Source organism: Lathamus discolor, chromosome 1 (genome assembly GCF_037157495.1).
Source record: "Lathamus discolor isolate bLatDis1 chromosome 1, bLatDis1.hap1, whole genome shotgun sequence".
NCBI classification, from domain to species: Eukaryota; Metazoa; Chordata; class Aves; order Psittaciformes; family Psittacidae; genus Lathamus; species Lathamus discolor.
Window position 1 is genome coordinate 164,002,576 of NC_088884.1, and position 12,216 is coordinate 164,014,791.

The window sequence follows — 12,216 nt, forward strand, 5'->3', positions numbered from 1 at the left end:
CAGCCCCTTTAGGCACTGGAGCTGCTCTCAGGTCTCCCCTTCAGGAGCCTTCTCTTGTCCATGCTGCCCCAGCCCAGCTCTCTCAGCCTGGCTCCAGAGCAGAGCTGCTCCAGCCCTCGCAGCAGCTCCATGGCCTCCTCTGGCCTCGCTCCAACAGCTCCACATCCCTCTTGTGATGGAGACCTCCTTTAGAAGCCACCACACAGGGCTGGGCAGTAACTAACCCATGTGCTCATCCCATTTCTCCTTTCCATGCAAGCCGTATCCCTCTGCGCTGCGGAACAGGAGGGATGGAGCCGGGAAGCCGCTGGCTCCATCGGTTCAGCCCAGGACACAGACACCCGTGCCTGGGTGACAGATGACCAGTGGGGAACGTCGGGAAGAGCCGGCGCTGCCTGTGTTTATTTGCCCTGTACCACAGCCAAGAGCTACAGGAGCCACGTGTTGCTGTGCTCCTCCTGCACCAGTGATGCTGCCAGTCAAAACACCCCTCCCCGGCCCAGTGGGGCTCCGGCTCCATCACAAGGGACCCCAAAACAGGAGGTGAGCTTTGCCCATGCCCTAGCACCCACCGTGTGATTTGGGGACACTGTCACGGGCTGCCCATCCGTGGTGTAGTGAGTCTCGGTGTAGCCCGGGGCCAACAGCCTGTGGAGAGAAGAGAAGGGTTAGGACCCTCGGGGTGCCCTGGATGGCCCAGCATAGGAACACACTGAGTCCCTGTGCCTGAACCCAGGCAACCATCAGTGGTGCTGAGCCATCCGCATGGCTCCCCTTCACAGACCCCACTGCAGAGCCATCACCGTTGAGTCAGGGCTGGTTCCCAACCAATGGTTGCCCATGGCCAGTGGGGACATGAATCGCAGTCCAGTGTCCCCTCTGCATCTCAAAGCGGTCACCCACTGGTTTGGGGTCCTGCTGCTCCGGGATGGGGGACCTGCACTGGGGTCCAGCTGCCCACCCATCCCCTATCAGAGGGCTCTGGAGTGTTCAAAGCCCACGTAGATGAGGCCCTCAGTGCCATGGGTTAGTGATGGACTTGGCAGTGCTGCGGTAAAGGTTGGACTTGATGATCTTAGAGGTCATTTCTAATGTGGCTGATTCTATGGTTCTATGGTGGGCTGACCACCGAGGATTAGCTCAGTCAGGGGGACAGCTTCCCCACAGGGACCAAACCCCCCTTGGGGATACCAAAGTCCCTGTGGGAAGCATCCTTCTGGGAAAAGAAGGGATCAACCCCGTGCGCAGGGTCCAGCTGCGGATGTGGGAGGTTTGGGGTCCTCAACACCCCCTCCAGGCCCGCTCACCCCACTTCACCTCGCTGACAGCACAGGGGGGTGATGCTCCTGACACAACACCAGCAACAGGCACGGGGTCCCCGTGTGTCCCAGCTGCCGCATCCCAGCCAGGCTGGTCCCCAGCACCTGGGACACAGCCGCATCCCACGCTGACAAAGTGCTTCCTGCCACAGGGAAGAGCAGGAGCCGAGCTCGCAGCCAGGGAGTGCCTGGGGCTGGGGCGCAGACAGGGGATTCGGAGTGAAATGATCCTGGGGGAGGTGGGAGAGGAAGGAGAGAGGAGAGAGAAGGAAAGAGAAAAGGCAGAAGAGGAAAAAAAGAGAGGAAAAGAGAGGGGAGGAAAAAAAAAAGGAAAAAAAGGGACAAAAATGGGGAAAAAAGAGAAAACAGGAAAAAGAAAAAGAGAAAAAGAAAAAAGAGAGAAAAAAGAAAAAGAGAAAAGGAAAAAAGGAGAGAAAAAAGAAAAAAAGAAGAAAGAAGGAAAAAGGAAAAAAGAGAGGAAAAAAGAGAAAAAAGGAAAGAAGAAAAAAAAGAAAAAAGATAAAAGAGAAAAAAAAAGAAGAAAGAGAAAAAAAGGAAAAAAGGAGAAAAGGAAAAAGAAAAAAAGAAAAAAGGAAAAAATAAAAAAAGAAAAAGAGAAAGAAAAGAGAAAAAGAGGGTAAAATGAGATGAAAAAAAGAGAAAAGGGAAAAAAAGAAAAAGGGAAAAAAAGAAAAAAGAAAAAAAAAGAGGAAAAAGAGGAGAAAGAGGAAAAAGAGGACGAGAGGATGCTGGCGGTTTCCGCACCCCCCGAATCCGCACCCCCTCGCCCAGACGCCGGGGTGATGGGCTCCCACCATGAGCTTGCAGCCACCGTGGGGCTGGGCAGGTCCCCATGCGTAGCGCACGGCGCACGCAGGGTCTCAGCCACCCAGAGCAGGACAGAGCAGGGCTGCGCCTGCCCCTGCCCTCCATCCCTGGGCTTTGGCCCTACCCCAGAGGCTTCATTCTGCAGCAGAAGCAAACAAACCCAGAATAACCCCCTCCGGCCTCTGGGTGCCTGCTCTGCAGCCAGCTCGGCCCCAGGAATGCTGCTGTAGGAACGAGCCCAGCTCCCCAGCCGGCCTGGGAGCGGGTGCTTGGCACCAGGAACTCCATTTACAGCCCAGGAAGGAGACGGGAGCTGAGACGGGTTCCTGGAAAGGGATCCATGGGCAGCCGGGCGGGACAAGAGTCCGGTCAGTGCGGGGCACATGGGCAGGATGGGGACAGGGATGGGGATGGGTTGGTTGAGGGCCGTGGAGAGGACAAAGCCTCCATTCTATGCCTGAGGAACGGGGGACATGGGAAGGTTGAGCTGATCCCGTAAATGGGGACACAGCAAGGCACATCCTTGGGCACGGCGAGTCCCAGCATGGCTCAGGTCATTGGGATATCCCCTCCAGGGCAGACCGAAAACCAGGAGACCCAAGGAACAAAGGGCAAGACGTGTCTTCTTCTCCAGCACAAGGAGGGAAAACACCACCAGGATGGTTTCGGAGGCCAACAATGTCTCTTAGTACCAGAAGAAAGAAGACTTGAGGTCTAACATGGTCCCACTGGCCCATGAAGCAGGGATAAGGTAGACCTGGCAGCTGACACAAGACAGCAGTTTAGATGGCTGAGGCTGTACTGGTCTCCCCACTAGACACAGCCAGTCCAGGTGTCTTGGGCGCTGTGGGCTACCCTGGGTGCCATTATGGATTGCCTTGGGTGCCATGGATAACATGGAAGCTCTTAGGTGCAATGTCTTGGGTGCCATAGACTGTTTCTTGCACCATATGGGTGTTGGCAGTGGAAAAAGGAGCATTTCAGCCCGAACAGCCCTATCAGCTGCAGCAGGCAGGAAGCCACATGGGGCTGTCCCTTCCGCTATGGCAAAAAGGCCAGGATACAACCACTCCATGCAGGACCATGCCAGGGACACCCAGCACCCCTTCTCCAGCCCCAACGCTTACTGGTTCCTCTCCAGCATCAGGATGAGCTCTTTGCCCTCAGCCTTCACGGCCACCTTTGCTCGGGCAGGCACCTATGGAGGAAGCAAAGGAGGGATGGGATTAGGAAAGGCAGAACCTGGGATGCAGCCACCCATTCCACTGCCTGCCTTGTTACTGTAGGACCTACTGCTCCATTAGCAACACGGAGGGCAGTGGGGGCAATGGATTTCGAGCATCATCATAGAATCCCAGACTGGTTTGGGTTGGAAGGGACCTTAAAGCTCACCCAGCTCCAACCTCCTGCCATGGGCAGGGACCCCTTCCACTGGAGCAGGTGGCTCCTGGGAAAAGCAGGAGCTGCTTTTCCAGTTGGGAAAGTGCAGTGGGAGCTGCATGCCACAGAGCATCAGTAGGGACACAGGGATCAGGAGGTCCCTGAGCATCCTCAGCTACTCTGCAGGGGACAATCCACACTGATCCACATCAACTCCCACCTCCCCAAAGCTCAGGCCCCTCGATCTGTGATGATAATGGATCATAGCGCACACTGGACTGTTCCCACTGGACACTGTCTCCTCTGCACATCCCTGTCCCCAGCATCCTCTGCTCCCCAGCTCAGGGCGCATTCCTGCCTCTTCCTTGTGGGTCTGCTCCACATACTCCATACCCTGCCTCAAGCCTATGGAAGGCGATAAATAAACCTTCCTGCTTGATTTCCCCTTGAATTCCCAGCCTAATAGGGGATAAAAGAGGATTCACACTGAGATTCACCCTGCAAGGATGGGGGTGGGACTCTGCTGGCAGCTTCCCCAGGGAAAGGCAGCAAGGGAGAACTGATGTGGGGCTTGGGACAAGGGCCTGTAGGGCCAGGCCAAGGGGAATGGCTTGAACCTGCCCGAGGGGAGACTGAGCTGAGCTCTTAGGCAGAAGCTCTTCCCTGTGAGGGTGCTGAGGCGCTGGCACAGGGTGCCCAGAGAAGCTGTGGCTGCCCCATCCCTGGCAGTGCTCAAGGCCAGGTTGGACACAAGGGCTTGGAGCAAGCTGCTCCAGTGGAAGGGGTCCCTGCCCGTGGCAGGGGTTGGAGCTGGAGGAGCTTTAAGCTCCCTTCCAACACAAACCACCCATGACTCTGTGTGGGATACGGGTTGGGAGCATCACACGAGCCTCCTGAGCAGGGTCCCTGTGCGCTCCATCCCGCCAGAGATCCTGAGCCAGTGCAAAGAGCCTCATCCCTGCAGAAGCAGGTCCTTGAGCGGGGCTCAGCCCCTCCTGTGCACCCTTGTGGGGGTATGGCTATAACCAGCAACCACCCAGGCACCGGATAACCACACCGCTATGAGCACCAGGGGCACTGGGAGGAAACGGTTGACTCAGCTTCCCCAGGATGCTGGTGGTTTTACTCACTCCCTCCCTTTGGAGGGTGTTAAATAGGAGCCCAACGCAGGGATCCACACCAGCACGGCCGCCTGCACGTGACAGGATGGGCTGGAGCCCAAGAGCCCTCCTACGATGTCCCCATGTCCCTTCCCCACCTCCAGGACACTACAGCATCACCCTGCCTCCTGCTCATGGCCCAGCCGGCGCGGCTGGCTCCATCTCTCCTCCCTTGATCCCTCCCTATCCATGACAGATGCAGGGAGCTGCCAGCCCTCAGCCCCGTGCTCCGTATCCATTGCAGGCTCCTGGCTGAGAGCTGGTGAGGTTTTCCTGGCTCCAGAGGGAAAGGGCAGAGGAAGGAGCTGCCTCCACAAGGCTCTGGCTTCGGCTGCTCGGAACATCACAGGGTTCTGCAGGAATGCAGCAGGGTGGGGGTGAAGTTGGGTGATTCCCAGCTTGGGCTAAACCAGAGGTCAAATCCTGCTGCCCCTGCTCATCCCTATGGAGATGGAAGGCAAGGCTTTGCAAGCCAGTCCTCATCCCCATGGGTACTGGGCAGACTGGAGGCCTCCAGTCTGGCAGCCGCAGGGCCACCCTCCTGGGGACCATCATGCTTATAAAGGACAGCATCACTGGATGGAGGATCTTGGGGTGTAGAGCAGCCGGGTACCACCACTGCTGCAGCCTAGGACGTGGGGATCCTCCTCCACATCCCCCCCAAACCGAGCTCTAGACATGGATGCACCCCATTAAGCAACTCAAATGGACCATGGGGATGGGAGCCCCGGTCCTGGATCCCAGCCAGGGGCCCTGCGTGCTGAGGGAGGCGCTGGGCTCCCTCCCGCAGCCACGGTGGGAACGGGCTGTATTTATAGAACATGATCTTATCCAAACATCCCTCCGTGGCCAAACATGGTCTGGGCCATGGGACGCTTTTCCTGCCGATTCCCTTCTTTCCCTCCTTCTTGCCCCCCCCCCTCCTTCCTTCAGGCCTCTTGCTCCCCTCTCTGATCTCCCTAACACCAGCTCCCCGCAGCCCATCTCCTCCTCCTCCTCCTCCTCCTTCCCAATCCCTGCCGGCTCCTTCCCGGGTTTGAATTCCCCAGCAATTACTCCCTGCCTCGGCTTAAGGGCCTTTACTGGCAAAATGCTCTTTCCCAGCTGCTGTCTTAAAGGGATATGTGTGTGTACGGGGTTATCCCGGCATTCCCAGCTCCCTGTGCGAGCACCATCCCATATCCCAAGCTGCCAAAGGCTGGAAAACAAACTGCTTCTAATGGGGTCCGTGTTCAACCCCATTCGTGTTCAATGGAGTGAAGTTTTCCCTCTTCCCCGTGCCTCAGTTTCCCATGAGAGCACATGGAGAGGTGGTGGGGAGCGTGAATAGCAGGGAAAAGAGGGAGGAGGAGGATGCAGGAATCACTCGTGCCAGGAAGGAGGCAAACAGCCCCACTTTAAGGCCAGGAAAGGCCATTGCATGAGTTAAACACTGGTAATTTTGCCTTAAGCATCACTGGTGGGTACTTGGGTCCCCAAGAGCTGCTGCCAAGAGGCTGTGCATCAGGAATAAGCAGGGATCAGCACCTTCCTGGGCTCCAGCATCATTCCTGGCTCCAGCATCACCCCAAGCTCCATCACCATCCCAGGCTCCATCACCATCCCAAGCTCCATCACCATCCCAAGCTCCATCACTATCCCAGGCTCCATCACCATCCCAAGCTCCATCACCATCCCAGGCTCCACCACTATCCCAGGCTCCATCACCATCCCAAGCTCCATCACTATCCCAGGCTCCATCACCATCCCAAGCTCCATCACCATCCCAAGCTCCATCACTATCCCAGGCTCCATCACCATCCCAAGCTCCATCACCATCCCAAGCTCCATCACCATCCCAGGCTCCATCACCATCCCAAGCTCCATCACTATCCCAGGCTCCATCACCATCCCAAGCTCCATCACTATCCCAGGCTCCATCACCATCCCAAGCTCCATCACCATCCCAGGCTCCATCACCATCCCAGGCTCCATCACCATCCCAAGCTCCATCACCATCCCAGGCTCCATCACCATCCCAGGCTCCATCACCATCCCAGGCTCCATCACCATCCCAAGCTCCATCACCATCCCAAGCTCCATCACCATCCCAGGCTCCATCACCATCCCAAGCTCCATCACCATCCCAAGCTCCAGCATCCTCCCAGGTTCCCACATCATCCTGGGCTCCAGCACCTTCCTCTGCACCCAAACACCACCTCCTTTCTCCAGCAACCCCAATGGGATGCACTGGTCCCCACCACTGGCTGCAGGGAACCAGAGCTCAGCCCTGGCTGGATGTGGAAGTGGTGGCCTCTCTCCAGAGCATCCCAGCAAAGCCCAGTCCCACCAAGGGCTGGAATACAGCTGGGATGAATGGGACCTGGCCTTGACCCAGCCTGGAGCAGCCCAGAGACCCATTGGGCTGAGCCTGAGTCTGTTTTCCTGTTTCAATGCACTGATCACACAAACCACAGCAGGGGCCAAGGGGTTGTGCTGCTCTTCAAGGGGGAAATGATCTCTGCTTCCCTCCTCCATCCTTGCTGGAAAGCTCCCATTGCCCTGCAGCCCCCAGGAGCGGGCTCGGGGAGCACTGAGCTCCTTGGGACATCATGAGTTAAGCCAAAAGCCACATTCAAATCACAGCCCAGCCATCTGCTCGGCCCCATAAGCCCTCATTTCCTAAGTAAGCCCATGCAGGCCTGGGTGTAAAGAGGAAGACGGGGTCTGGAGTTACCAGGAGATGCTCCCCAGAGGGTTTGGAGATGGGTTTTGCAGCTGGAGCATCAATGGATGAGCCAGGTCCTCCCCAGGCAGCTGGATCTGAGCGGCAGAGTTTGGGTTGGAAGAGCAAGGTTGGATGGGGCTTGGAGCAAGCTGCTCCAGTGGAAGGGGTCCCTGCCCGTGGCAGGGGTTGGAGCTGGAGGAGCTTTAAGCTCCCTTCCAATACAAACCAGGCTGGGATTCTGTGATGCTGTAACACGGCTTGTACTGAACGCACACCGGGATCGGGATCCAAGAGCTCAAGGACAGGCCTCTGGCTCCAGCTGCTCGCTGGAAAAGCATCCCAGGAGCAGCCAGCTCCATGGGAGCCAGGGGAATGGAGGGCAGAGGCAGGAATTTGGTTGTTCCAAAGCCAACTTGGCTCAGGGACCACATCAGGGTTTGCTCAGCGCTGCCACACCTTGCGAGGGGAAAAGGGCTTCCCTGCAGGAAACAGATGCAGGAGAACGTGTCCTCGGCACCTGCAGCCCACCCAAACCATGGGCGCCCTCTCCTCCCTTCCTCCTCCGGAGCTGGGCTGGGATCCCACACGTGTGTGGTGCTCCCTGGGGGTTGTTTATCATGGAACGACAGGATCCCAGAGTGGTTTGGGTTGGAAGGGACCTTAAAGCTCATCCAGCTCCAACCCCTGCCACGGGCAGGGACAGGCAGGCTGGTGGGTCCCAAAGGACTTCTGTGCTTTAAGGCTGGATGCTGGCAGGACACCCAAGCCAAGGTGCTGGGCACAACCTCCATGCCCACTTCTGAAGGGCAGGAAAAGCCCATGGTCAGCGCTCCACATCCTTCACTTCGCATCCCAAGCCAGGGGAAGGAGGAGGATGCAAGGGGGCAGGATCCCACCCCAAGCCAGCAGCAAGGAGGGAGCTGTTTGCAATCAGGGTCCCCACGACCTCCTCCGTGGCCTCTCCCAAATCACTTCCATGTGTGCTGGGAGCCAAGGAGCCCGCGGGGAGCTCAGCCCCGAACAATAGGAGAGAGGAGGGTGACGAGGGGGGAGGCAGCGCCGTGCCAGCCCGCACACGATGGGACCGCAGGGCCACCATCATCATCCTCCTCCTCGTCCCATCGGGAGGAAGGAATTGAGACACAGCGATGTCCCCATGGACCGCGGCACGGGCCAGCGTGCAGCATCCCACCTGCAGGGAAGGGATGTAGGAGCACTGGGGCTGTCACAAGCCGTCATTCCCTGCACTGGGATGCTGTCTCCTGGCAGAGTCCCACCCGGGAAGCCCAGCCTGGATGGCTGACAGCAACCACACAGCCCTGTTTATTTCCAGGATCTTTGCTGGAGAGCAGGAGGAGACAGGGTGGGGATGGGGTGGATTAAACAGATCCTAAAGATACAGCCAGCAGCAGCACAAGGACAGAATGGATTGGGCTGGGGCTCTGTCCCCAAGCAGGGAGCACGCTCATCCCTTACCCCATCCTTTGGTTGCCACCATCCTGCCTGCTTGAAGCCCCCCCTCCTGTGACCACCCTTCCTCTCCCCGCCTTTCCCTTGCCCCGAGGAACAGGAGCCTCCTTGTTCCAGGCTGCAGGGAGCCAGGGGATGCAAAGCAGACGCCAGGAAGTGCTCCGGGTCCTGCCCAGCCATCCCGGCCCAGGATTCCCAGCGTGATTCCCGAAATGCCCATGGTCTGCACCCACCCAGCACCATTTGGACACTTGGGGGTATAAATACACCTCCTGCTGCCATGTGCTCCCCATTCCAAGTGCCTTCCAATGCATATATACACCAACGTGGGGCTCCTGGAAGGGAGGGCACGTTGCTGAAGGCTGAGCACAGCATCCCCAATGTGATGGGCTATTTCCGCTACCAGAGAAGGGCAATTCCCAGCACTGAGTATTCCCAGCAGCGAATCTGCTCAGCCCCAACACAAAGCTGGATCCTACGACCATCCCATTGGCGATCATTGTGCTGGGAAGTGATTGGATCCATCCCAAAGGAGACCGCAGCCCCCAGCACCTCCTTGCTGAGGGGTACAGGGACCAGCTGCAATGGGCAGCTGTGAAGCTGGTGGCCCCAGAGCCAAGCACCAAACCCAGACCAGGGGCACCAGAGCATCTCAGAAGGGAGATGTGGAGATGGTGAGGTGGTGGGGAAGGGGACAGCCAGCAGAGACATCCTGGGAAGAGACGGCACCTCATTCCAACAGCCTGCACCCAGCTTCTCCGCAGAATTCCAAAGGACATCACACTTAAATCCTTTCGTAATGCTGTTGGTCCCTCGACCCTGGCCAAGCTGTCAGTCTGATGAATTACCTCCATCTCCCCCCTCCAAACCTCCCAGCTCCTTTCTGTCCCCCTTGCACATCTCACCCATCCTCCCTCCTGCCCAATAGTTATGACCACATCTAACGGGATCCTGCCAACACAGCACAGGATCCCAGCCTGGTTTGGGTTGGAAGGGACCTTAAAGCTCATCCGGCTCCAACCCCTGCCACGGGCAGGGACCCCTTCCACTGGAGCAGCTTGCTCCAAGCCCCTGTGTCCAACCTGGCCTTGAGCACTGCCAGGGATGGGGCAGCCACAGCTTCTCTGGGCACCCTGTGCCAGCGCCTCAGCACCCTCCCAGGGAAGAGCTTCTGCCTAAGAGCTCAGCTCAGTCTCCCCTCGGGCAGGTTCAAGCCATTCCCCTTGGCCTGGCCCTACAGGCCCTTGTCCCAAGCCCCTCTCCAGCTTTCCTGCAGCCCCTTTAGGCCCTGGAGCTGCTCTCAGGTCTCCCCTTCAGGAGCCTTCTCTTGTCCAGGCTGCCCCAGCCCAACATCCTGCTCATGCAAACTGAACACCTCCATTTGAGTCCCACCGTGCAGACCTCCATGCCCAGGACCCATCTGCACAGGAAGGAGCCATCTCTGCTCTTACCTTCTCACCCAGGCTGACGGCTCGTCTGGTCCGGCCCTTGAGGAGCCAGTGGGGGGTGACCCGCTCCCCATGGGGTGGTGGCCCTGGGGAGGAGAAGACCTGGTGAGTACATGAACAGAGCATGGCAGACCCCGAGAGCAGGAGCTGCTCCACAGACACCAGGAACAGAGCTGAGGACTCCAGCCAACAACCAGTGCCACCTCTTAGGTGCTCCTGGGGCATGGGCACCAGGTTGAAGCCAAAGCATCACCCTCTCCCCTTGCCAGCACCCTTGTTGCTGGCCCAGCCTTGCTCCTGGAAGCTCTCAGGAGCATTTCCGTCCACCCAGATCCCAAAACAGTGACCTAAATGGCCCTAAACCCTGAGAAGCAGCCAGCACATGGATGGCATCCCCTTTGCCACCACCAACCAATGCAAGCAAACCGCACCAAGCACCCCAGAGCAAGGGCAGGGAGGCAGCGCATCCTCCCCCTGCTCCATCACTCCCAAATCACACAAAAGCTTCCATATTTCAGCTTTTTTTCCTTTTTCTTTATGCTTTCATACCATTGATCATCATCATTTATGGGGTGAGGAAGCACAGTTTGACCCCCCCGGAAGTCAAGCCATCATCTTCCCAACCAGTGCTGGGCTCAGGCAGGGAGCTGAGGAGCTAAAATAGCAGCAGCACATCATGGGTTTGTCTTGAGCCATCCCAGCTCCCCCGGGCAGAGCAGAACAAGCAATTCCTTGGCTCCATCACACACAGACAGGCTTTCGAAGAGGTTTTTTTTCTCTCCTAAACAATGTGGCTGTATTGGATTGCAGCAGAGAGAGCAGCTACCGAGGGCTTAAGGCTGGACAACAACAGAAACAGAAGTGATGCTGCAGGGAGATGAGGTCGAGCAAAACGGTCCTGGGTTGGAGCCTTGCGCCAAGCCAAATGTTGTCAGTGGACACTTGGATCGAATCCTCTTCCCCAGCAAAGGGTGAAGTTATTTACTAAGGGAGTGGAATAACAGGGCTTAGGGCTTCAGCATTTTATGTGCTTGTTTTGGTTCCCTGTGCAATGATCAGGGGGGATTTGGCTTAATCATAGGATCCCAGCCGGGACCTTAAAGCTGATCCAGCTCCATCCCATGCCACGGGCAGGGACCCCTTCCACTGGAGCAGCTTGCTCCAAGCCCCTGTGTCCAACCTGGCCTTGAGCACTGCCAGGGATGGGGCAGCCACAGCTTCTCTGGGCACCCTGTGCCAGCACCTCAGCACCCTCCCAGGGAAGAGCTTCTGCCTAAGAGCTCAGCTCAGTCTCCCCTTGGGCAGGTTCAAGCCATTCCCCTTGGCCTGGCCCTACAGGCCCTTGTCCCAAGCCCCTCTCCAGGTTCCTTGTAGCCCCTTTAGGCACTGGAATATGGTTGGATTTGTAGGGCAGGAATTGCAGGCTGGGAACTGCAGATGGAGTGTTTAACGTGACCGAGGTACCCCGCGACGCGCCCGCCGCTATCGCACAGTGGCATTTAATCAGCTTTCCTTATATATAGCATGCAATCAGATTCCAGGAATAACTGCAGATAAGGTGGTGGCACCATCCCAGGTCCCTTCTCCCGACAGCAGGCACGAGGGGCCTCCAACCCCCCCCCCCCCCCCCGGCCACAACCACCCGCATTTACTAATGGGGAAACTGAGGCACGGCTGCGATGTGATTTGTGCTCAGCTCCGGTGGGATTTGCTGCCTTCCCATTACACAAAAGGGGGGGGGGGGGGGGGAAGAAATCCCAAATCCAATTTTTCCTGCTGCAGATCCCATCGTTCTCCCACGCTGTCCAGGGAGAGGATGGGACACGAGGGGCAGCCGTTCTGCAGGAATTACTGGGCTGGGCTTTGAGCCACGTCCTAAAATCCTCTTGGTTCTTACATTTCCT

The 12,216-nt window shown here is 57.6% G+C and overlaps 1 protein-coding gene across 3 annotated transcripts in view; it reads right to left on the reverse strand.

Annotated features, from left to right (window-relative positions):
- ADAM33 (ADAM metallopeptidase domain 33) overlaps positions 1-12,216 on the reverse strand; it is a 30,961-nt gene that overhangs the window by 17,669 nt on the left and 1,076 nt on the right. For all 3 annotated transcript variants that reach the window (XM_065662288.1, XM_065662297.1, XM_065662306.1), the window contains exons 2-4: positions 10,316-10,398; positions 3,275-3,345; positions 573-648 (exon numbers count right to left, since the gene is read on the reverse strand). In XM_065662288.1, the coding sequence (XP_065518360.1) occupies positions 573-648; positions 3,275-3,345; positions 10,316-10,398 (230 nt within the window). The remainder of the gene's footprint in view (positions 1-572; positions 649-3,274; positions 3,346-10,315; positions 10,399-12,216) is intronic.